At 43.7% G+C, this 26,583-nt stretch overlaps 2 protein-coding genes across 2 annotated transcripts; one reads left to right on the forward strand and one right to left on the reverse strand.

The window, feature by feature from the left end:
- Positions 1-2,482: 2,482 nt before the first annotated feature.
- On the forward strand, positions 2,483-3,994 carry LOC122535023. The gene is made up of 3 exons (XM_043666173.1): positions 2,483-2,695; positions 3,060-3,087; positions 3,591-3,994. Exons 1-3 carry the CDS (start codon positions 2,576-2,578, stop codon positions 3,899-3,901), a joined length of 459 nt encoding a protein of 152 aa, XP_043522108.1. The 5' UTR covers positions 2,483-2,575; the 3' UTR covers positions 3,902-3,994.
- Positions 3,995-6,093: 2,099 nt separating this feature from the next.
- Positions 6,094-26,151, reverse strand: LOC122535016 (3-hydroxyacyl-CoA dehydrogenase type-2-like). The gene is made up of 5 exons (XM_043666166.1): positions 26,077-26,151; positions 22,034-22,079; positions 7,309-7,463; positions 6,636-7,062; positions 6,094-6,285 (listed from the first exon to the last, which is right to left on the reverse strand). Exons 1-5 carry the CDS (start codon positions 26,149-26,151, stop codon positions 6,095-6,097), a joined length of 894 nt encoding a protein of 297 aa, XP_043522101.1. The 3' UTR covers position 6,094.
- Between the last annotated feature and the right edge of the window lie 432 nt (positions 26,152-26,583).

The raw sequence follows: 26,583 nt of genomic DNA on the forward strand, positions 1-26,583 counted from the left end.
GTACGATGTACAAGTGACGCAGCTGTTAAAACTGCCGCTCATTGTACTTCATGCGAGGGATGCTAACGTGCAAAAGGGTGGTCTCGCGACTCTTGCTACTTGCCTCCCTCTTTTCACAGCTACATCGTGTTGCTCGTCAGGAATGATGCATCGATAGGGAAGAAACGAAGATAATCGCCGGATACGCCGATTACGAATTCTAATCGTGTCCAATTGAAACTTTCACGGCGAGAAAATAATTGTGAAATTCAATTTTCAAGCAGCAACCACGTCTCCCTGCGTGGAAGATGAATCGCACTTTTCGTTGCAATTTTGGTCTCTCAATATTTTAAATATTCCCTTAGGTAAAAATTATTGTCTAAATCTAATGATTCTTAATCATTGTCTGAATCTCTAATGATTCTTCATGAACCAGGCATGCAAAGTTCTCGAAGATCTCGAAACTGAAATTTAAACGTCATTCCAAGGAAATGAAACTCTGAACTTTCAACCACGCTGCTTTTGCAAGTGACACTTCCATTGCATAAAATTAGATGAAAAGAGAGAGAGAGAGAGAGAGAGAGAGAGAGAGAGAGAGAAGGCAAAGTCTCTTCGAATGATCGATCCGAACGACAGGACAGGCAAAGAAAGAAAGAAAGAAAGAGAGTCTGTGCTCTGTCGGATAAATAGTTCGCTAGCAGAAGAGAAAGCCAGAGAGAAAGAGAGAGAGAGAGAGAGAGAGAGAAAGCTCTTATACGAATTGGCTGAATTCCAAGGACGAAGGAGGCCCTTCTTTCTTTGTCCTTCCACGAAACTTCCTTTCATCTCTGACCGGGATATCTCTCTTTCGTGCTTCAGTTTCTCAAGATCTGAGGAATAGTTGAGAGTTTGTGCCGATAGTTGAACGGCAGGGTGGCATTTCGTTCCGGCTCGCGAAATACCGCGAGACATACAGGCGACCGCAATAGAATCAGGGGGAGAAGACCTGAAAGATCGCTATCGGCTGAATCGGACGCGGAGAACTCGACGCACCGTGCGCGCCGCACACACATTGTTTACGAACGGCGGAGTCTTCGTTTGCGAATCGACGGAGATCCGAGAGGGGAAAGTTTCTTGGATGCCGCGTGCTCGTTCCCTCGCGAAAATTCGCGAAAATTCGCGGAAAGCTCGCCGAGTGTTCCGTCACTCTTCCGTGCTCGAATATTCTCTCGAAAATATCGTGAAAGAATTTACGGGGCGAAACGCGAGCGCCAGCAACGATAAGAAATTGTCGATATTTTAAACTGTCGCAGACTCGTCAGGAAATAATCACGTAACAGTCCGTGATTTGGTCTCGCTTCGCCCTTTGAATACTCTGGACATTCTTTTTTTCTGTTTCTTTTTCTACATTAATAAAGCAGTGGATGAGACGAAATAAAGACGAAAATCTTCGAGATTCAAACGTCACTGAAATCGTTGAAATATTATTTCTTTCTTCGTGACGTACTATGATCTTAAAGAGTGAAATTTTTCTCTTCGCAACGAGCTCTTGAAACTCGCTGTACGATTATTATTTTTATACTTTGAACAGTAGGATTTGAATTAAACACAGTATGAATCTCGAATTTTTGCCTCGAATTTTAACTTCGAAATTAAAAGTTAAATTCAATAAAACTTGAGAAAAAAAAATCGTACAAGCTTTAAAGGATCGTTGTAGAGAGAAGACCTCGATCTTCAAGATCGTGGTGGACCTGACCATGAAAAAAAATTCCTTAATGCTTTTAAAGACGTTTACAGACTACGAAATGTTAGGATTTCTCAAATCTCTTTCGTTGAGAATTCGAAAAAAAGATCAAACAGCAGATTTCAAGATGTACAGAAGAGACTTCAGTCTTCAAGACCGTAAATCTGGTCATCAAAGAAATTTTCCTACGTTTTTGCAGACAATTTTCAAGGCGAAACATTGGAAGGAGACGATCGTGTATGTTTTATTAACGCGAAGAGATCTTTAAGGAATTCTTTCTGACTTATTGTTACAAGAGAAAATTGCGAACTATCGGAAAATTGTCGATTACCTAAGAATCAAACAGAGAAAGGAAAAGAAATTCTGAAATTATTTGGCCATACTATCGTTATCGGTTCTACGCGTTGCAGTCTACTTTCAATTTACATATATAATATTTACATTAATTTTTTGAAATAAAGTATCCACGTCGTAAACTCCATTAACCGAAAGACGCTATACAGAGATAATTGTTTCAAGGGAATAGCAAATGCACGTGCCGAGTGTATGATGAAATACCGATGCTCGTTTACAGGAGCAATTCGAAGAAAGATATCGCAAGTGGATCGATAATCGCGCATTCTTATCGCAACAATGCATTACGCTGCCGATGACAAATAATGTGACAAAATCATTAGCGCGCACAACTGTCATCGTTACGTGATAACTGGAAGACGCAGATGCATTTCATTATATCCGGCATCGTTTATTAACAAATCGATCTGCCGGTTTCGTATAAATACCAGGCAAATTCGCCGGATAGAGCAGTTCAATCGAAACACAATTCGAACAGGTTAAGCAAGCGCGAAAACGCAAGACAAACGCCAAGCAATCATGCAGTCGAAAGTGTTGTGCCTCCTTTTCGTTACCCTCGTCGCCAGCAGTGTCACAGCTGGAATTGTTAACCCTAACAACGTGGGAAAAGCTGTGGGAAAAGCTGTGGAAAAAGTTGTGGTAATTTGAAAAATTTTCGTATTAAAGTCGTGTAAATTTTTTTTTCAATCGATAATTCTTTCAAGTCACGTACGTGAAAGAAAGAGAAAAGTAAAAAAAAAAATACGAGAAAGACGAAGTTTGTTTCGGCCAGTTTGTATTTTATAGACTGGTATTTCATTTCATTTCTTGGAACCCCGTGTAAATTTCCACGCTCTTGAAGCTCTAGTTCTGTAGCCTGTCGAATTTATGGAACGAATCGTACGGTTAATGAAATGAAAAAAAAAAAACGAATGAAAAATGTCGATTAATTTAATTCTATTTTATATCTCTATTCTCTGTGACTGAGAGCGTGGTTTGTCATTTTCTTCATTTCTTGTTTCAGAAAGGGGATCAAAACCAAACCGGCACAGGTAATTTCCAACACCTTATAACTTTCATTGTCGAAGATCATTCGAAAAAGTCGAATCTTCTTCCGAAATTTCGGAAAGCTTTCAAACTGTCCAAAGTAGCTCGTCAGTGCTCACATTTCTGAAAAAAATTCAGAGCCAATGTATTTTGTTAGAGTTGTTATTTTTGAAAGTGATCCGTATTTCTCAGTGACTACGGATTCTAAGTTTCGCTTTCGCAAACTTCTCACTCTTCTGAAAATCAAAATTTCCGTTGAAAATTGAAAGTTAGCAGTAGTATCTTTCCTGAACTTTATATTTAAATACTACAGAAATCCACCATGAATGACTCTGTTAAATGTATCCATTGTCAAAAGTGTTGCACGTGTTCTGAATAACTTACTGTAACATGGTGGCGCTAGTTTAGTACTGGCTTACGTGGCGCTAGTATCGCACGGTTCTTTTAACCAGCCCATTTAATACCAAACTCGTGTCAAACACGTTCTAACGAAACATCTTTTTTGCAGTATCCCGTATTTCGATTCCATCGGTTGCAAGCCAGGATCTAGATGTTGCAAGGGCCGTTGAAGCAGCCGAAAAGTTGCTTGGAACCCTTTTGGGCGGCGTAGGAAATCTTGTTGAAGTCCTCACGAATCTAGTAACAGCAGCGTTGAAAGGTGTACAGCCTCTCGCTGACATAATTAACATAATAACCCAAATTCTGAAGGCGTTCAGCGAAGTAGCAGCAGGAAACCCATTGGATGTTGGAGTCCGTATCCTTCAAAATGGTCTACAGCTCGCTAATAACGTCCTCGGCGCTACGATAAACATGATTTAAACAGTCAATTTTTGACGTAATATTTAACGAAATATCCATTTCGTTGACAATCATGTATTAGTTGAGAAATATACTATACAAGTGCACTGAAAAGTTTTTGCTTGTTTTGTTTCATTGTCCTGTCTATCCATTAGATTTTATGTTAATTCCTTTATTATACATAATTCATTAGTACATCCGTGTGGAGATTGTCGAACGTAAAGATGTGATCGAATATTTCTTCGAGTAGAAATGACAGGGATAAAACTTAGGTAAAACTTTCCTCTGGGTATCTTAAATTCCTAAATTCTAAAATTTCCAAATTACTAAATTAACATGCCTCTCACCATGTTATTTGGTTTTAGAATAAACACATCTAGCAAGCTAGTAGATATTTATTTGTGAATTGCAATTGATGTAACGTTGCGTTTATACGTTTATACGTACTCATATCGCCTTTTTTACCAGGCGAAACTTTTCTTCCATTTGACGGAACGTAAAGCACATAATTCAGGTGTGAAAATTCAGGGAAAACATCCCCTCCGACGGCGAAGGTAGCAAAAACGAAAAAAGGTAAATACGGGTTTCACGGTCGCTGACCGATTCATCCCTCCCGGTTCTCCTAACAATCTGTTCCCACCTCATAAAATTGTCATCGTGCGTGCATAAAACATGAGAAGACGTTCGAGCACGCAGTTGCACAGCTCGAATCTACACGTGGAAATGTAAGGAAAGACGATGGTACGCGGTACACTATCGCGCAAAAGTATCCAGCCACTTGCTCATTTTTAACAACGTATGTCTATTCTTGGTTTTGCAAAACAAGGAACAACTCGTGCACTCTGACGATTTTTGAAATTTTTGCACTTCTGGATTCTGCAGGTTTCTGAAACTTCGAAACTTTTGTAAAGGCGAGTTTTGCGACTACCAGGCAGAGCTGAAACTGTCCAAAGGAATTCCTAGATTGTTGACAGCATTTCGGGTTTGAAAAATTCTTAAATCCCAAAGTCCTCGTGTTCTCAACATTCAAAGTTCGAAGACTCGAGAAGACAGAGAAATTCTGAAATTCCCAACTTTTGAATCTCGAGATTTTCGAATTGCTGAGTCCCGTACTTTTCTCAAGCACCGTGATTGAAAATCAGGTTCGTTCAAACTAGCCGAAAAAAAAAAGAAAAAAAATAACACCGACCATTATTAACAAAATCGACGAATTATTATCCATTCGCAAACGGCCGCGAAACGTGTATTTATGAAAGCTAGTGTACGGGCACGTGCGCACATATATGCACGTATATATATATGGTTGGATCTCGCGGCGTTGAATGCCTGCGAGGCTGTCGATGAAGACTCCAGAGGTTTACGTGTTCGACGACAGCCGGCAACCCGGTGGAAACGAATGGCGCGGGAAAAAGGAAAGGGTCGTTGGAGCGCGTATTTCCACCCTGCCGCCTCCATCGTGAACGCTAAAATACATTTTCCTAGCAAGTGTCGTCGCGGGAGGAGGCCTCCGCAGCTGCTGGTCGTGATATTCTACATGCGTAATGCTCGCGAGGATATTTCCATACATAAATTTCGGCCCGGGAGAAAGTAGGCGGCGGGCTGTGCGGTTGCACACGTCGACGCTGATGACGACGCGTCTTCGCGACGTGCTCGAGAATCCGTCCGGTGATCGCGCGTTCTCCCCGGTTACCGCTGGATCATTATTCTTTGTTGCCGCGACGCGAGTCTTTCGAGTAGGCGTCGCGTTATCGCGCGCCAGAAAACTGCACCGCGGCGTGGCGAATATTTTCTTCTCCCGTTGTTGGCGCAGGTTGCCAGGTGTTTGCGCTGGTAAAACGCGTGTAAGCACGTCGAAGTCTCTCTGTTTGTGTTACACGTAGGAAGAGAGAATTAGCGAAAAAATTTCAGATTTCTTTCAACCAAACATTTTGTAAATTCAATGATTCGTTTCTGAGAGTAACAATTCGAAAACTGGAAAATCGTTTCAGCAAATATTACATAGAAAGCAGATTTTGATATTTTATGTATTTCTTTTTTTTTTTTTTCTTTTTCTTTTGCATTCTTTTGCAATTGTAAAATCAGCGCGACGAAGCTACTTCTAGAAATAAATACGCTTTTCAACAAATACGATCGGACATATATTTCGTACAAGGATTATGTTCTTCGTCACACGACGAAGCGTTTCACTTGCAACACTCACACAGCTGCTCACAGTTATGGTTGTTCTGCCGCGTCTCCCTCTTGATTGTATCTGAAGCCCATGTCTATACGTATATTCTCGCCGTTTATCAGTGGATTCTCGATGCACGCTTGGACCAAGTGTGCCACTTCCTCGCAGGTGCCGTAACGTTTCGGCGTCAGTTTCATGTTGATCCACTTCTTCCTTTCCTCCGGTTTCTGCGGAGCTGGATGTTTCACGAAACGTTTTCGCCCTTTAGCTTTTAATTTACAAACTCGATCACGAGTGAGGTTTACAAATCTTAAAAATAGACTTTCTTTCTCTAATTGTTCCTGTGGAATCGGTCAAAAATTCCAAATTCAGTAAGAAATTTAATAGAATGGCGATGAAATGATAGTTAAATTTGCAAATTCTTTCAAAAGCTCTACTCTCAAGCACAGACGTCCGAATCTTGCAGAAAATTCGTAAGAAAAACCGTCGCCAAGAGAATGAAGATTAACGTGCAATACAAGACTAGGAACAAAAACGGAAAATTCTGAATTTTTACATTCGTAGTCTGTTGTTATATTAGCGAACCTGTCATCGGGCTGTCGATGAAACCAGGGCAAATACCGATGACGCGTATCCCCTTGCACGCGAGTCCTCTAGCCAGAGGGATCGTCATGCCGGAAACGGCGGACTTGGTGCTGCCGTAGGCGATCAAACCCGGCGGCGATTCGCACGCTATCATGCTCGAGAGATTTATAATGACTCCTCTCTGTCTGTTCGCGTCTGGCTTGTTCTCGGCCATCAGACCGACCATCAGGCGAGTCACGTTGAACAGGCCCCACACGTTCGTGTCGTACAGGCATTTGTACAAATCCACCGAGTGCGGTTTCTTCTTCTTGAAGTCGTAGATCGGCTCGTAACCAACGACGCCCGCCGAGTTGATCAGCACGTTCACGCCGCCGAATTTCTCTTTCACGCATTTCATGCTCTCTACCACGTCCTTCTCCAGCCTCACCTGCAGAACGCACATTGTACAAGCACAAACGTACAGGATAATTGCACAGCACACAATATCGCAGCTAATAGCGTTTGCTAATAGCGTAGGTTAATTCTTCGCGGAGATTATTGGCAACAAAGGTTCTCAAGATCGTACGACGATCTACAAAGTTGAGAAAACTTTCAACTCCGAAATCCTGAATCGGTGAGAGAGCGAGGGGCAAAACGCGGCGTGGCAAGAAGTCTTACGAGCAATTGAACTTACGTCGGTACACGTGAACAAAGCTTTTTCGCCGAGGCCCTCGGCGACTTTAGCCCCGTTGCAGGATATATCGGCCAGAACCACCTTGGCACCCTGACAATGAATTTTCTGCGCGATAGCCTTCCCGATCCCGTTTGCTCCTCCGGTGATGTAAGCGACTATATGCTGAAATTCGTTCGTCAATGATTCGCGCGAGATTTTTGTTTGTCGCGCCAACGATTCTCTAACGAGTCCTTTCAAAGTACACCCTAGATATGAGTAACTTTCAGACGTTTTTATTTTAGTCGATAGGCGAAAGAATGTACATACAGATTTCTAGGAGTGAAAACGTTGTCAGACACGAAGAAAGAAGTCTTCAAACAGGTTGAAATATGAAAAATTTTGGATGAAAAGTTTTCAATTATGTAATGAATTTAATGCAATAACTATAAAATATATTTAAATTTAATTTGGCAAAGGCGTAAATTTAACAAATTCGAAAAAATTGCACAAAGTTCCGGCCTGTGCACGACGAACCGCGAAAATCGTTTCGAAATGCTGAAACGATGTTTGACAAAATTCAGGAAAGATATAGTTGGTGAAATTTGTGCTATATGGGAGAAGATTATTCCCGCATTACCTGGAATTTCCCCATTTTGACATTCCTTGGTTATATCACACACCGAGCAGACCGTTGAAATTGGACGTCTCTCGTTCTTTTACTTCCCTTCGTGGGAAGTAGCTGCTCTAAGGAGATTTCAAGTTAGTCAAGTACTTTGAACGTTTTGCAAAGAAAAAAAAAAAAAAAGAAAAATAGGGAAGAAAGGTTAAAAAACCCGATGAATCGAGTTTTATTTTGCCTAAATTTCGCTACTCACGTAACTGATATTGCAGGACACAATGATTTTCAGCAAATCTCTTCGTGAGAATTTTCTTTTTTGCAAAATAAATTGTCTTGTCATATTATGCTTTAGACGTGCATTTTTGTATTTCTGTATTTTTGCATCTTTATTTATTTTATTATTATTTCGCAGTGAAATAAATATATTACGAGCTCAAAGAAAAAGGGGCACAGTGTAGAAATTGACAAGAGCAATAATGGAAACGATGTCAAACGATTTAAAAGCCAATTAATACCTTCGAAATATTCAGAAGCTACACATCTCTCTCTACTTTCGAATAATTTTTTAATGACACAGGTTTGTTTCCTGTAGCTCCCATATATCTTTGTTTCTTGTACCAAGTTATCTCTGAAATCTAAGAAATTTTTCTAAACGAAAAAGATCAACAGAAACACACTTGTCTCCTTTTCCTTTGCTTGATCTAGAAATTCGAGGCAAACAGTGCCACTCACGAGTTAAGCAGGCAGCGTTTCGCCAAATATCTTCGTCGATTCATCAATTATCATTCTGCGACAACAATAAACGATAATTTCTCATTAGCCTCGATGATAGTTCAAGTGACGAAAAACGCCAGTCGAAAAGAAATGACTGTCATTGCAATTTGCATTCGATACTCGGCGTTGTTCGCGGCGTGAGCCACAAATGGATGAGATCCAGTTGGCGACGAAACCAACTGATCGAAAATTGAACTCTCTTCTCCCTGTCTCTGTCGTCGACAGATTTATATAAAAATCGCAGTTCTCTGTTGAATGAGGAAATTCTTCGTTTCGACAAAAATTCCCGTAACAAAATCGAAAGGAAATTTCGCTAGCGAGCTTTTCGTGAACGAGTGCAGAAGATGTTCGAAGAATTTCGCGGTTGACGATCGATAAAACAAAGAGAGAGATAGAGAGAGAGAGAGAGAGAGTGACAAGTAATCCATGGCAGCAGGTGTTATAGAGGTCTCAGGTTGTTCGACACGTTCCAATGCAAATGTCAGGTTGAGCGGTTGCAACCTCGCGTAATGCGCATGTTAATCGGTCGAGGCTACGCCGTGTACCGGCACCAACGGCATAATTCGCTCAATTTACAAGCCTTATCGCAACCGCTTGCATTTAATCGCCGAGAATTCGGTTATATCGTCCGGGGGCTGACGTAGCCCCCGCCTTATCGGATCGACGTGCCGAAGATGAATTTACGCGTGACAAAAATCTATTTCCGCGCGAATCTCGCGAACGTTCGCCTAGCGAATTTTAACATGGCGAGTTACGTAGATTTGAAAAAAAGAAAGATTGTGACACGCCGATTCCACTGAAATTAATTGATTGCAATCAAACTTCGATAATTTGCAAAGTTCGTTTGCCAAGAGGAGTGAGATTTTCCTTTTGACAAAAGCAATCGATGTGAATGATCGATTTAACCCCTTTGCGCTGGCAACTGATTCGCGGACCATAACGAGTGACCGAACCGTATACGACAATTCGTCGCTTTCTCTTTCTTTTGAATATCGGTATGATATCACTGGATAGAAATGATTAAGAAGTAATTTAAACTTATCATTTGTTTTTTGCCTGGGTTACATTTAAATTGTACTTAAAACTGAGAAAACACAAAGTTCTCGACGTGCGTGACATCGATCGTTTCAGCGCAAGAGGTTAAAACTGGAAACGATCGATGACGGAACAAACATTTGACATTTCTTCTCACCAACATCGTTCAAGTTAGGTTTACTTCACGGTTCCATTACGGAGGAAATGAAGACCAGTGTACGAAGTGAAGAAAGACCAAGAACGAACGAGCGAACGAACGAAATCGGTCCACGTTAACGGGAACGGCGACCGATGGAAACATTCCGTCCTGATCTCCGACAAATTGTTAGTTCGTATGCCCGGCCAATTTCAATCCTTCTCAACTTCCAATTTCCTGCGCGTCATTACCGACGCTCGGTGGCTTAGAAGCCACGGTGTTTGACGACCATGAGAAATCTTACGTTCCGAAGAAATCCAGCGAGTTCCATCCTAACAGCTCGCTTCTGTTCGCGACAGTCATCGGGTCTTTCGTCCTTCCGCGTCATATCCGCGCGCTTTTCTCCTCGCCTCTCTCGGCCCCGACTAATCGTACCCGTAGCCGCCAATATTCAGCCACGACAACTTTTCCCACACGCTCGTTCGGTGTCGGGCGCACGATCGAGAACGTTACAGACCACGCACGATCCTTTCCGTGAATTCCGTAAAGGTTGCTTCTAAGAAAATATTCAACCGAGGAACAGGAACTCGCGTTGAACCGAAAAATCGGGAGGTGTCGCTGAATGAAGAGACGATTATTGTCCTGCAGATCGAAGCAAGTTACCACTTCTCCTGGAGAACCAAATTCACCTGCAAGCCAAATCAGAAAATATTCGATTAAAATCCTGCTTTAACTCGAAACTCGGGATCAAATTGACCGATTGCTGGCTCGGCCTCGGAAGAAACGAGGCGATAGAAGGAGTAGCTGGACGTGAAAGGGGATGGGGGCCAGAGGTCGCAGAGGTCGGACACCACGTAAATTGCATACCCGATTGCGGTCTACTGAAGAGTGGCGCCCTCCACCGGCCAACCCCCTTCTCCTCGTCCAACCCTCCTCCCCCCACCGCCCTCTCTTCGGACCGTAGCAACCCCAAACTGGATCTAACAAGCCAGCAACCACAGACTAGGTTCAGCTTGCAACGGGGGCTGCCACCTCTAGGGACTGCCGCTGGGTAAAGCCGGTGAACTGTCCCTCATGTCCCGGCTGGAATCCCCCCTTGCTTCCTTTTCTGTCTCTAACCGCCTCTGCCGTCTCCCTCCTCCGCCACCCCCTGCCTCGTGAGAGACCCGTGAAAACCTTCGAACCCATCCAGCCGTCCTAACAAGCCCGTTTACGTTCAGCCTGTAAACCTACTGACGTTACCTCTCCTTCGCGCTGCTTTGGACACCGTGTTTCTCCTGATCGCGACACGCCGTGCCACGATCACTTCGGGGATGGATTTATTTCGGGGGCCGGACGATGCAGATCGTGAGATCGAGAGAGAATGTTGCACCTTTTCAGGGGGATTTGACCGAGATGTCGGATCCGACCAACCAGACCTGACAATATTGGTTCGTTGTCAGTGCTAACAATGATTGCGGGTCTTAAAGTGACTTACGAACACAATTGCAGGGTCATTTACCCCTTCCCCTTCGGATTTGCCATGAATAGAAATATAGAAAGACGTGCTGCGATGAGGAAAGCACTCTTTTTCATCAAGCAGATCTTGTACAACATCATCCTTGGCCCATTGCAACGTAGCATAGAACCCTGTTAAAATTAGAAGTGTCGTTCCTTCGGACAGAGAATACCAGGTACCAGAAAATGCATATATTTTGTGAAATTCACAAAACAGTGGAACGAACCATCGTGAAGTTGTAAATCGTTTTCGAAATGTTGACTACAATTAATTATTCAAATATGTTATAAATTCGTTTCGCCAATATTCTCCCGATATTCGTATTCATTATTGTTTCTGCTTCTCGTAACAGAGAATCATCGACAAATACAAATACGACAGGCCGGCGAGGAGGTTACAATTTTTCAGCTTCGATGGCATTTGAACAGCAGATAATAAACGGCGAATAAATGTACGTGCACAATGGAAAATTCGGATAACAGGCGCCTGTGAGAGAGGAACAGGCGAGTTCTTCTGTTAAAGAAACGTGGCTGCGAGCAATTACTCGTTTCAAACGGTGATTACGGCACTTTATTTAACTTTCGTCGTTCGAAGGTTGCCTTGTCGCCGATGGTTCTGAAGATCTGCCGTTGACACTTATTATGAAACGGTTTTCTTTTGTAACGCGCGATCCAAAAGCGGTAATTAGAGCGTCCGATAACTATAGAAAATGGCAGCCCGGGGATTTTCTGTCCGCAGCAGGAGCAGGAGCTGATGCCTGACTTTATACGCCCCCTGTTAAACTCCACTCTTGCTATTGTCGTAATTGTGGCTCCCCATTCCTCCTCGCCTCCGTGAAATCCAGCGATTACAACAGCGGCCCGCGTCTTGCAAATGCAGCGGTGCCAAGGATTATCACCCAGCCATTTCAGATTTCCTTTTGCTTTCAGAGGAAACGTGAGCATCGTCGCCGACACTCTTCGCTCTTAGAATCCCTCAAAGTACAAATTTTCAATTCTCATCAAAAATCCAAATGTTCAAGTTTCAAATGCCCAAGATCCTGAGGCTCCTTGAAATTCCTCGATCGTTCGAACCTAAATTTCTACGTTTCGCACATCTTTTCGCCTTAATCTCAGAGATTTCAACGGAAGGAAGAGGAGTCAGGAACGAGTCATACTACCGAAAGCTTCGGCAAAGCGAAACGTAAGTTAATGTATGCCAAAGCACACGTGGCGAGAGCTTCATGAGGAAAGAATACGAAAGTGGCATTCGCGAACTTTCGAAATCCTATTAAAATGTAAAATACCGGGGAATTCTCCGAATGATCCGGCGGATAGGCTCGGTTAGGTTGCGCTTTCGCGCCCGTACCGTCAAAACTCGCGAAGAATTTGAATACAACGGATGGCGCCGCCATTGTTCCGAGTCGCTGGCGAAAAACTTTCGTTTTAGACGAAAACTGCCATCAACCGGATGACCCGGGACTCCGAGGCTCGGATTCGATCAGTCGTTCGAACATTTCCTGTCTGAGAAATTGTTATTTTACACGAAACAGACTTAAAGGTAGATTTGAGGTGTGAACGTTGTAGTTTTATTTATCGCGCAGCAGACTGTGAGTTTAGAGTGTGAGAATTTAGAAACTTAGGGCAGAGAATTTAGGAATCGAGAATCTAATGTTTTTTTTAACGAAAAGTTAGTTAACTCATTTATACAAAGTTACTAAATTTCTCTAAGTTGCTAAAATTCTAGCTATGCAAGATTTTCGAATCTCCAAATTCATAAAATCCCTGAAATTCTTACATCATCAGATTTCTAAATCCAAATTTTACACTTTCAAATTTCCCTCACTTTGAAATTCAATTGATTTCTTTACTTGCACGAATTTTCCAAACTCCTCTGAATTCCAGAAATCCTTCCACACTGCCTACCTTCGATTAATTTCCAATTCTTATCTCTGCTAAGTTTCGCCCTTTCTCACCGTCCCCTCTTTGTTTCAATTTAATCGGCAACAATTCAGTAGGCAACACGCATGCAGAACGAGCGAGCACGTGAGAGCAGCGTGAGATATACACCGCGACATATACACGCAATTCTCCTAACCTCTCTCAGTATACCTGTACTGTGGTGCAACGTGCTTTAAGAGGGTTGTGTTTCAGGTGTCGACGAAGAAAAGATGCCCGATGAGATGGAAACAGAAGCGTGAGGGCTAGGGTCTTGGCAACCGAAAGACGAGGAAAGAAACGTCGAACCAACAGAAACACACGGCGAAAATAAGAGTGAGACAGAGAGGGAGAGAGAAGGTGGTAAGGTAAGAGGCTGAAGAGCCCATCTGGCTTCCAATCAGAGTGTTGCCACCAGCACATGTGTTCACGGCACGTTGAAGGTGGCGGCTCAATCAACGGGGGTGCATCTCTCTTTGGCCCTCCTCTTCCTTATCCACCCCTCGCTTCAGCCAACTTTATATCACATAATCGAGCTTCGAAGCCACGTCGTTTCTCTCCTCTCTCGTCGTTTATATATATATATATGTGTGTGTGTATGTGTGTGTGCGTGTATATGTGGGAGCCTTCGCCTTCCCTCCATCTTTTCTCTGACACTTTTCCTTGTCCGCAGTACGTACGCTCGGAGAGTTCGGTCTTTCTCTTTGAATTTGCTAGTCTATCCTTGTCGGACGCAAACGAAGGGGAGGGAGGGCGAGATTTTCTTTCGCGCGCGCGCGCTGTTTCGATAGGCGTTCGTTCGCTTTCCTCGACATCGGCGAAACCCTTCAAGACCCTTTTCAATTCCGGCGAACAACTTTAAGACGCATCAACGGCTTTATCTAACGCCGTTTCACCCTCCACGGCTGATTATCGAAGAGCAACGGCTCCAGAGATTTCCTGGAATCTCGCAATTTCTCTCGAGGAGTGGAGGGAGGACTTGGAAAATTATCGCGTTTGGAAATTTTGGCAATTTCGAAGATCCGAGGGTTGACAGTGTCTGGCAATCAGATTCGAAAGTTTTATTAAAAAAAAAAATCCAACTCTGACTCTGAAACGTTATCACGTCCGACGAATTGACAGAACTCTTCTTTTTGTTGGCGCGAGCAAACACGTTTATAATTCAATTCCTTTACTTACGAGCGTGATCCGGCGTGATCGCGCGCGTCAAACGAAACAATTGCCTTGCCCGTGGCGCGCGTGTTTGAAAGGGTTGCGCGGCCGTGATTGATCCCGTCGCTCTCAACCACGCGCAGCACAAACACGTTGCACAACGCACGAACAAAAAAAAAAAAAAAAAGAAACTCGTTACAAGCGTTCAAATACTGCCGGGCCGGCTATTCGATTAAAGAAGCCCTAATGCTTCTTCGCCCGTGGATACAAAAAGGCGTAGCTTCCGAGGCGATCCATCATCGCGATACACGTTCTCTAACGTGTCAATTTCTCAACAACGAGTTATCTCTTAGTATCAACTCTGACTAACTTATTACACACAGTGACAAGGGCATAACTGCACCAATGACAATGAAAAATTGTCGATGCAATTTCGTAGAAAAATATCGTACGACGATACACTTGGTATCGTTTTAAATCGTGAAGCTCGACGGTCGTGAATTTTGTTCTTCTCGAAAATGATTTCACGTAGCAAGTGATAAGGTAAAAAAAATTCTAACGCCTGTAGGAAACGTTGAAAAATTTTTCTCACAACTAAATCTACCACGGTCTTGAAGAGCGAAACCTTTCTCTACAACGACATCTTAAAATTCGATTTTTTTTTTTTAAATCGTTCTATTGAATTTGGAACGTTGGAGTTAGATGACTGAAAACGTTGGGATTTTCGACATATTCAACATTCAATAAAACAGTAAATAAAGAAAAAATTCTGGAACAAGTTTCAGAGAATCATTGTAAAGGGGAAACTTCAATCTTCAAAACGATGGTGGTTCTAGTCACCGAAAGAAATTTTCAATATTTTTCGAGGAAACCAATTTTCGAGGAAACATCGTGTCCTCAGTTTCCTACCTTTTTACGTGATGTAAAATCATCCTCGAAATAAAAGCTTCGCTCTTATGATCTTTTCTCACATCTCAGTTTAAATTGTGCACAATTTTCCATTGTTATTGGTACAACTATGCTCCTCGCTGTGTCTGCAACGAATAATACCAGTCTGAATCGACGATTAACAGATTGCGAATAACCTGAAAATTTGCTTCAGTGGTCCCACTTGTCCTCTACCCTTCTTTGCGAAAGGAAAATATCTATCGATACCAATGTGCAAGCACTGCCAACCAGCGACGTATAGAATATCGCTAACGATATTTATTCCGACCGGGCGAGTGGTGCACGCTCGCCGATTCGAATAATATTCCATATGGGCACGCCGTAGTATGCAAATCGTAGGTAGTACACGCGTATCAGATGCGATCGAGGAAAGGTCTGAATAGAGGATCTTGACTGTTAAACAGTTCGTACAGAGGAAAACATCTGCTGCATTAAGGAAATCCGGCGGGCCAATTTCACGCGTAATGTTTTTCAGCTCCATGCATCGAGAACTCGCTGGCGCGCGCGCGCGCGCGAGTGCGCGAGGGTTTCTCGAGTGTGTTCCAGGGGCAAACTCGCCTCTTCTCTCTTTATCATGCAGATGCGCCGCTGGCGTTGTTTGGTCCGCGTTTTAACAACTCTACTCGTCGTATGCTAATTCGCCAATGGCCCTTTCGCCATGCGAACTCCGGAATGCTTAATCCCAGCACGCGACAATGCGCGCAACTGGTCCGTATCCTTTTTCAGCGAAGTCGCTTCATCGAGAATATTTGAATCCCCTCCTGTCCCCTCGCGAAACTTCGCTCACGGTTTTGACAACGAAACGAACTGGCAGTTTGCAAACTGTCACTTTGCACTTTGCCATTTTCTTCTCTGTGATTCGACACGTGAACTAGTCAGAGAATTTATTTCACTGTCGTAGTGATTTGTTAGTTGCTGCTAAAAAAGCAAATTTGAATTTATAGTTGACAAGTCTGTCAGTAAATGATAAACAGTTCCATGATGCTCCGGTGGTGTTAGCTTTAACGACGGAATCTCTGGGTGATAAATTTATATAAATTCACGTGCACGTCGCTCAAAAAATATTAACAAGACTCAGACTGCAGATCTCCATTAAAAGAGACGAACCTGCAATTGCTCGATCGTCGCCAAAAATCAACACCATGGAAAACTTTCACGGAAACCTGCACGCGTTCACTGTCGACTTTAAATCCTGTCTAACCTTCCCCTTTCTCTCTCTCTCTCTCTCTCTCTCTCTCTCCATCTCTTTCCCTTATTCCACCCCTGTTAGCCGAGCTCCAGCAGCGCGTCGACGCCATTGAGGAACAATAAATGATTATTGTCGAGACTATTACCGGCGGAGTGGCGAGCAGGCCCCATTGGAACTGTTCGGTGGTCAGTTTCTCTCGGTGCATGTGGCCTTGTGTGTACAAGCAACGCCGAGTATACGTGCCACCATTATTTCTCGTATCTCGCGAGTCCATGCACAACCCACCCACCATGCAGTCTACCTTCGGTCTTTCGCCCTCTCTCTCTCTCACACACACATACACACACACACACACACACACACACACACACACACACACACATTCTGTGTTTCTCTCTCTTTTATCCCTTTTCCCTCAGTTTATCCTTGTTTCGAGCGCTCGACTCTTCTTTATCTCTAAAATACTGTCGATACGAGCAAATAAACTGTGCTCGGCGCTTAATTCGCAGGCCAGGATCTACGGTAAGAAAGATAAAGCGATTTTCGGATTAGATTGCCAGTGGGAAAGAATGGACCGGCGAGTAATTACCGACAGCCTGACTTTTGCGGTTGGTTTGTTGCCAGTCATTTACGCGACTGGTACTTACGTTGGGCGAACGAGAATGGGGGAGAGAGGGGGGAGGGAATTAGAGAGCTAAATTAGTAGTCGATTTTTAAATTCTAAAATCGCGGTGAACATCCGTTTTCATCCGTGTAATTCGTCGTTTGCAAACTATGGCAAATGCAGATTTTTTGCATCCTGAAGAGGATTAGCCCTGTGGGAAATTTCTGGAAAACTGCCCACAAATTGCCTCCGTGTTTTTTCTTTTTTCTCTTTTGGCCTGGGAAATTCATTTTCTGGGATGGAAAACTTTACAGATAGCTGCAAATTGCCCCATGTATACTTTGTGAGAATTACGCAGGTTTCCAAGCATTTTTCTTTACGTTCCAATCGAAAAAGAAAAAAGATAAAATTATTAGAGAAGATTGCAAAAAAAAAAACGGGAACGAAGAAGCATATATCGAATACGAATGCACCAGGCGTGAAATGTGAAATGCGAGATACGGAATGTGGAATACAGATTGTGGGATTGCACGAAAGTAACGAGACATGAATTATAAAACATAGACTGTGAGACGTAGAGTAGCGGAGAACTACGAAATGCATCTGTGAGACGTGAGATAATGTACAATATTAGATAATAAACAGAAAGTGGGATATTTCCGATTATCAATACAATCACGACAATCGTGTCTCGTCGACGAAATTTCAGTTTCCTGCAACACGCGCGTTACGTTTCATTTTTACAAAACTCACAGCTTCGTGTTTCTAAATTCAATTGTTTCGTTACAAAATACGATTCCTACGAATAAATCTGTAATAACCTCGCACGGCAACGCAGCCGTCAAAAATACGCGACAACATTTTCCATTCTGCGGGATTTATAATTCAGCAGGGGGTAGTTTTCGCCGGGAGGTGGTGCTAGACGAGCAGGAGTCGCTGGAAATCCTATCTGTCGACGAAAGGAGGAATTACTAATGCGAGCGTGCGCCAGTGTGTGTATGTATATATATATATATTATATATATATACACACATATATATATATATACATACCTGATATACAGAAGCCGTAGCATTTACATGGCGCATCGGTAATAAACACTTGCTGAGCAAACGGTGTGTGCTCGACGTTTGATTGGGCCGGGCGCGTAATGACAGGGCATTGTCATGCAAATCTTGTGGAAACCCCGCCGCTTATGGCCCCGGGGCCCATTAAGCCTGCAGGCATTCGCTTATCGTCCTGTTTGGTGACCGTAAATCGTCAATTTGCGAATCCTCCGAACTTGACAGCGCTCGCCGTCCCTCCTTGAAACGCTCCTTAATTCGCCGGCAATAGAAACGGCGACGCCGTTTGATTCACGCGGCAAACACGCTTCAGCTCGCGCTTCAGCTTTCACCCTTCGCCGAACATGCTCGGCCAAATACTCTTTGCGAGTGATTAAACCGATTTATGAGCCGATCGATGCGACGTCTGACATAGCCTTCTTCTCGAGGTTCAATTAATTCTCGCCAAGTTTAGCGATCAATCGGTTGCCAAATTCGATCGTTGCCGACTGTCGTCGGGCAGCAATTTTCTAGAAATCTGTTTACTTGCTTGCTCTCTATCAACATTCTGAAGCTGTTTTGGAAGCTCGAGCCAATTGACCCGTTTTGCATTCGAGAATTAACCAGAGAGGAACTTTTGTGTTAAAGTGAAATTACTTTACGAGGTGCGGTAACTTTTCTTTCGTCGAAATTCAGAAGCATGTCGAAAACCATGCCCAATTGCAGTTAACCTCTTTAGATGCGAGTATATTTTGGCAATTGGAGAGAAACTTTTGTGCTAAACAACGTAACGCAACAATTGGAAATACAATTTTTTTTAATTTAAAATTTATTCAGTTCCCATGAGGGAAAATTTTCACCCCTGATAAGAATTTGAGAATTACCCTCTCTAAATAATTATCAATCTTAGGGTCGTACAATAAACCGCCGCTATTTAACAAAATAATCGATTATTCGCTTAAACGAAAATCACCTGAATTTCTGTTTTCGCCATTTGTCGAATCGACGGTGGTTAATGAACCGACAAACCACGTAAGTAACGAAGCAAATAAACGAGATAGATCCATCGAACTGGCATCGATACGTTGCGGCTGTGGAAATAGAAACGAAGATAAGCCTGTACACGATTCGCCGTGATTTGTCCGGGGATTATTTCGACAAATCGAGATAACTATCCAGAAACGTTTACTCCATATAGATGCAGGTGTAGTAACCCGTTGATTAGCATGCCACCGTACGTAGATAAGCGGCCTAACCGTGACGATATAGTTGCTTCTGACAGGTCTATAGGCGATTTCACATGCGAGCGAAAATTCACGCGATTGTTGGCCCGCTAGCGTGAAATCGCTAGCACGATTATACGTTTCCAAATGAGAGATTTAAAATAAAATACACTTTGTATTACCTTTATCAATGCCGTTTATCCAGAATCGCGGTTCATTTGGATGCAAAATTTTTGTCAATTTATCGATTATTGCTTCTCCATCAATTTATCATCATCAATTGGAGAACTTTATTTTTTTCAACGGATCGAAGGAGATTCGCCTTTAATTCGAACTTTCATGTTTACTTTCAGTTTCTAGGAAATTGGAGCATTGATTAATAAATAAATGTGTCTATTAACTTTCTTTAACTAATCTTAATCTATTAACTAATCTTAATCTATTAATAATCTATTAGCTAATCTTTCGAAAATTTGATTTCATATTTCGTCGAAAATCGCAGACATCTGAGTAAATAGGACCGAGCTGCGAACTTTTATGGAAAACTTGAAGACGAAAAAAAAAAAAAAAATATCAAAGTTACTTCAAAATGAAACGAATCTGCTCTGTAGTTCCAGTGTCGTTCTCCCGAGCAGTTTGCCAGTGGAAAATGCACAAACATGCACCGAAACACGCGTCGTTTATTCCTGCCGGCGATTACCGGCGGCAGGAACGATTTTCTACGGACAATAGAAATACGTCGACTTATCCTGGGCAACAGGGCCACCGATAACCGTTATCTAGCCGGCTAGTTGGCCGATATTAGCCCGAAAATAGCAGCTACGTAAACATCATAACGTGACAGTTTCTAGAGCGCGGGATAGCTTACTTCCTAATAACAGCAGGAAGTGCAGCCAGCGAGCACAGCACTCAGGCCACGGGCCTCGTTGTTACCGCCGACGCTCCAGGCCGGCGTGACGTAGATAGGAAGCGAACAATAATTGATCGAACCCTCTAAGCTCCGGCTATAAGCTGGTGATCCTGTTATTGCAGATACGCACGGGCCACGAGCCCCGCCATCCCTCTTCCCGCGTATCTAAACGCACCCGTATTACTACAGATTTGTATCGTGACCGTGTGCGCGCGAAACTGGCGGGAGGATTCGTTCACGAGGACGATACTCGCCTGCCCGAACAAGCTCGTTCGTCAACGTCAGAACTGAATCGATAACGACGAGAACAAGAATCATCCACGATTTAAAAAACTGTCGTCACTCGTAACTCGAATGGAACGAAACAAAATCGCTTGGTCTCGGTTTCGAAAAACGCGAAGTCGAAGAGTTCTGGTTTCTTCTTTCAAAGACGTATTTTCATATCATGTAACGGAGTACTTTTATATCGGAAAATTGTCTCTGAGGAATATTGAAAGAATCTTTCTCGTAACTTGGTGCGCCACGCTGTCTCTATGATTGAAATTTTCTCTTCACGAGTCCTTGAAACTTGCTGCACGATCTTTTCGAATATTAGACGTTCCAAGGCCTCGTCGCAAAATCGTGGTGAATATTTGGTATTGGAACGACGGACATTCTGAATCATTAGGGTTAGAACGATAGAGTTTCTCGTAGTTCAACATATCAAAGTCGATAAAATGATTCGAAAAGATCGTAGAGAGTGCAACGAGTGATTTTGATCTTGAAGATCGTGGCGAGGAAAGGGGAAAAAAATTGATCTTCGTCTGAAATTTGTGTTTCGACGATACCCCGCTTCTTCCAAGGAACGATCATCCTCGACGCGTACAAATTCAACTTGCGAAAAACTCGCCCGAAAACCGCCGAACTTTGTAAATCAACACCAGAAACTACCGCCTCGCCGTTGGAACCCAAGGGGAAAGGAGAGGACATCACCTTTTTTCCCGCCTCGCTGCCTGAACTGAAATAAATTGCAGTTTAGCCAGAGGAACTGAAAGAAATAAGGGAAACGTCGTCAGCAAGCGTTGCGAGACTCTGATGGACCCGTTTGCGAGCGGTGTCAGCCGAAATTTTCAGAGGCGGCGGGAGGGGGGCCAGCGCTCGCCGGGCTGCATTGATTACGCGGCCTGTCGTTTAAACGCGACCAACCAACGGGAGCAAAGAGGAGCCAAACGAACCCCACGGGTGGGAACGAGATGAGGAGGTTAAAGAGAATATCGAGCAAGTGCTTCCTCTCTTCTCGCTGGAGAAATTGGCGGCTGGGGGGGGGGGAAGGGGGAGAGAGAGAGGGTGGCAGAAGACGGAATAATATCGTCCCGTGACGAAATCTTTCCGGTAAACTCCCTGGTGGCGTATCCCAGCCTCGGCCTGTTCTCTCCTCGAAACGAAGAGAAAATTGGAAGAGGCGACCGGTTGCGCGCGGAAGAAAAAGAAAGCGAGGAGGAGGAGGAAGTGTGTGCGCGCGCGGCCCCCTTCTGGCTTCTTGAAACGCGCGGAACGGCGCGCCGGTTCCTCGGGGACTCGCGAATGAAATTTCATTTCGGCAGCGGCCCCGTAATCTCGGGAATTGTTACTTGACTCGGGTTCGTGAAAGGAGAGCATGAAAGGGATCCTCTTGGATTCGTTCTGTAATCGACGAAATCACCTACACTTTAACCCCACCCCGCCCTCTCCACCTTTCTCTGGAATTCTCTCTCTCTCTGTCTTTCTCTCTTTCTGTCTCGAATTTTTTCTTCTCTTTTTCCGGGAATTTTTCCTCTCTCTTTCTCTCGATTTTTTTTCTTCTCGAGCCTCCCTCTTGGATTTTCCCTTTCTTCCTCCATCCTTCAGACAACGTCTGCCCCCCCCCCCCCCCCCCCCCCCCCCGTCCTCCGCTTCTTCTTCCTCTCTGGGATTGGGAACGGGAATTTTCACCGTTTCGAAACATCTACGCGGCCCGCGTAGGCCTCGCTGTTCCGCGCACCTGTGTTTTTCAATTGCTTCGAGCCTCGGCGAAGGTGCAAATGAAGCTTGATAAGGTTCCGAGAGAGTTTCGAGTGCCGCGGAATCGACGCAATCCCAGAGCAGTTTGCTCGATAGATCGGATCATTACGTGTCTGGAGAGACGCGGGCGTGTATTGGTAGAAAAAAAAAAAAAGAAAAGGGGAGATGCCTGTTTTGTTCCTCCGGTCGAGAGGATTTCGCGTGGCAAGTGTTCTCGAATTGTCTTTCGAACGAGCAGCTTGAATCTTTCTGATTTATTCTCATTACCCTCTCGGTGTGATTTATTTAACGAGCTACGAGTCTGGAATGACGCGCGCCTGCAAGAACGATCCTGTCCTGTGAAATAATTTTTATCCAGTATCGGCCGACCGATGCTTTTAATTTTCATTCGAAGCCTCTGAGATTACAATCGATCACGATACCGATCCAAACAATTCGACCAAAAAGCCGGCGGTTAACGGGGTAAAGGGACGGAGCAATAACTAAATAACATCGAGAAGCAAGCAAGGTACCCGACGATGGAAACCAATCGTCGGAGTGTAATTTCTCCGTCCTTTATCGAAAGATCCCCGGCATTGTAGCCGCGGTGAAAAGATTTGAACAGAAGTTTCTTGCGTATCGGGGCCGTAACAATGAGGCCGCAATGGCATTATGAGAGAAAGCAACGGAAGAAGTAGAAAAGAGGAGAAAGAGAAGGAGGAGGAATCAGATCGCGGAGAGACGTACGAATACGTACGCGAATTGTGCCGCGATTTCGATTGGTAGAAATAGTCGAAAATACACGAGTGAATGTCCTCGTCGCTCCACCACGCCCCGTGGCAATGCGACTTATTGTACCGGCTGCAAGTTGTAACTCTCCGCTGTCAAAACTCCGAGGCCAGAGTCAATCGCTTGGCTCTCGTTTCCGCGAGAGTTTCCTCGATAGGAGGCACGTACGCTCGGAAATAAATTTAGAAACCGGTACTCTCCCTCCTCTTCTCGGCAAGCCCCGATGCAATAATCGGAGAGCCTGCTTTATTTCCGCGGCGGCAAACGAGGTACCGCTCTAGGCTAAGAGACCATGGCCCGAAGCTTCCAATAGCAATCGTTTTAATCGTTTCGTCATATTTCGTTCCGGTCGGGAGATAGTTTAGTCCACGGGGTTCGGAGGAGTTTATTGTGACGTAGTTTAAGGACAGAGGCTGGCAAAATGTGAAGCTTGGAACTGGTCGGGCGATAGACGGAATGATGCACGATGGAATTTTTTTTTTTTTTTTTCATAGACAAAAGAGTGCAAATAAGTTCGGTAAGGTGAAATTTCACGCAGCGTAATTTGAAGTATATCTTGTATTGTGAGAAATTTAGATCGTGGTTTGTAGTTTAGTTTAAATCAATTTTAAAGATATTACTGGCGAAATAAAATTTACAATTTTACAATTTGACAACTTTACAATTTTATAATTTTACAATTTTGCACTTTTACAATTTTACAAATTTGAAATAAAAATCTTTTTTGGAACTTTAAAGATATTAATAGTGAAATAAAATAAAATGATGCACGATGGAATCTTTTTTCATAGACAAAAGAGTGCAAATAAGTTTGGTAAAGTGAAATTTCACGCAGCGTAATTTGAAGTATATCTTGTATTGTGAGAAATTTAGATCGTGGTTTGTAGTTTAGTTTAACTCAATTTTAAAGATATCACTAGTGAAATTTACAATTTTACAACTTTACAATTTTACAACTTTGCAATTTTACAATTTTACAAATTTGAAATACAAATTTTTTTACAACTTTAAAAATATTAACAGTGAAATAAAATTGTACTAAAGAAATCTTCGTATCAAATACAGATCCTGCACGGATTCTGTATAATTCTAATCATAAACACAGCACCTTCGCAATCCCATCCTCCCGAAAGCTCGCGATTTTACGACAAAATTGTCACCGCGAGACTTGCAGACGGAACAACAGTTGACAAAAGTTGGAGAATTCGAGCACCGATGCGGACGGAACGATGATCCTCCGGTTCGAAACGAAATCTGCCAAGCCCGCGGTGGGGCGGCTATGGGGGGAGGGGAGGGGGGATTAAAACTGTTGCAATTTATTCAACGCGAAAGCGGAATGGCCGCGGGATTGCACGCTATCGGGCCATAACAATTATTAGCGTTGCGACGCGGCGCGCAAGTGATACAATAATATGCATAGGAGAGAGGCTTACAGCGTTTCCATTACATTAGCCTTTCGCGCGAGCACGCGGTCGCGTCAAACGATCCGGAAATAAAGCGGAATTGCATATCGGAAACTTGGTTGGCTGGCTGCTGGCCAGCCAGTGGCAAACCTCCTAATTCTCTCCGTTCGAAAAATCCGTCGCTTCGGTCGAATAGGGGCCCCTAAGTTTCCCAACAAAGATTGAGGGATACGGTGAAGAAGCGTTCCACGTTCTCTCAGTTTCGAGAGACGAGAAACTAATCAAGGATGTCGAATTTTCTCTCGACGACGTTGACGATACATTTACTGCCCCCGCGATATTTATTTGAAACGAGCTTCTGAAAATTGATTTTGAAAAATTGCTGGAGCAATTTGAATCTTCGTAGAGAGACGCTTTTTGTTATCGACACTGTTGCAACGTATCGCGATGGATAAATTTACAGCAACCGATGGATTCGCGCGCGAAACCAAACCAACGGACACTTGTAAAATCTAACGCCCCGTGCGAGCGTGTTTTAAACCAGCTCTGAACTTTATCTATCCACGTGGTACGTATAAAGATCTCGAATTGTAATGGCAACGAGGTAATGGTACATTGAACAAGACCGTACTATCGATACGAGTCATTTTGCGGTGCATAAAACGTACCGGGGTGTACAAACTGTGCCACCAAACGAAATAAACGGCGGTCGGTCAATAAGCTCGGATTGTAAATTTTTACCAAACCATCGGCCAAAGAAACGACGAAATTCGACCAGAAATTTGTCGTCGTCCAAGGTACCATTTTTCGGAAATACTCCAAAATATCAATCTCCGATCGCTCTGGTCGTTTAATCTTCTCTCTGCACCGCGATATGATACAAGTTTCGAGAATTTCTCTGGAACTACGACACGTGTAACGCGTAAAGCAGTTGGAAAAATTCTTCGGTCTTTACAGGAGTGCGTTCACCGAGAAGATTTACGATATGCTATTTCGATGTTGAGCGACAAGCGCGGATCGAACGACGCGAGGTTGGCGCGGGCGGCTGATTTTCGCGAATGAATCGGCCGGAGTTATGAAAACGCTGGTCGGCCAGCAGCCGACAGGCTACACGATGTCTTTCAAAAGAAAATCCATTTACCGCAGGAACCGGGTTCTGGGCCGTGTCCAAGATACTCTAATGGCGGCCATTGCTATCGGTGCAATTGCCGCTGCTACTGGCAGCGGCCCGATTATACCGCGAGCTGATATCGTTACGTGAAAGCGATGGCAATTGCCGATATATACACTTTTCAGACATATTCATAAGCTCCGCGCGCGCGTGAAATAGTGCGTCTCTCTCTCTCTCTCTCTCTCTCTTTCTCTTTCTCTTTCTGGATACGACGGCAATCAATACATCGAGTCGTTTGGTTATCGACACGTCTCTCTCCGATCCGATTCAGGCGTCTCGCGAATTTTTCCCAACAACGATGTAAGCGGTAATTCACCTTTCGAGATCGTGGTTAAATATTTCGTGGACGAGAAAGTCTCGTTCGTTGCAGCGAGAAGTACCAGACTTGGTACTGTTGGTCTAGTCTCGAAACGTAAATCAGAGCTTACGATTATAGGTGTTCTGGAACAGAACATGCTAGTCGGACAAGGTAAACGACAGTTACGACAGCCATAACTCACACCAATATCTGGCAAGGGATTTTATTGACGGTCAAAGCAATAATCATGACGACTTTCCCAATTTCCCTTTCGTCCCTTCTAATTGCACTTTCTCCTGCATTGAGGAAGGGACTGGGATATGGAAAAGAATCGGCACGAGCAAAGCACAGGAAAGAGCCTCTAGGAGACACCTTTGCCCGAGATAGTCTGTTAAGCACGCAGTCACGATAGGAGCTCATCTCATACAGCAATCATACAGTACACAGCATCAGTCATCATTCAACCTTGTATACAGTTGTTAAACATAAGTGTTTAACCTGTATTTGCAAACCTCTCTCCGACGGAAGTGAAAAACCGAACGAGAGAATTATCGGCACTTCACGAACAACATACACACATTGTATGGCT

Source organism: Frieseomelitta varia, unplaced genomic scaffold (genome assembly GCF_011392965.1).
Source record: "Frieseomelitta varia isolate USP_RPSP 00005682 unplaced genomic scaffold, Fvar_1.2 scaffold_148, whole genome shotgun sequence".
NCBI lineage: Eukaryota > Metazoa > Arthropoda > Insecta > Hymenoptera > Apidae > Frieseomelitta > Frieseomelitta varia.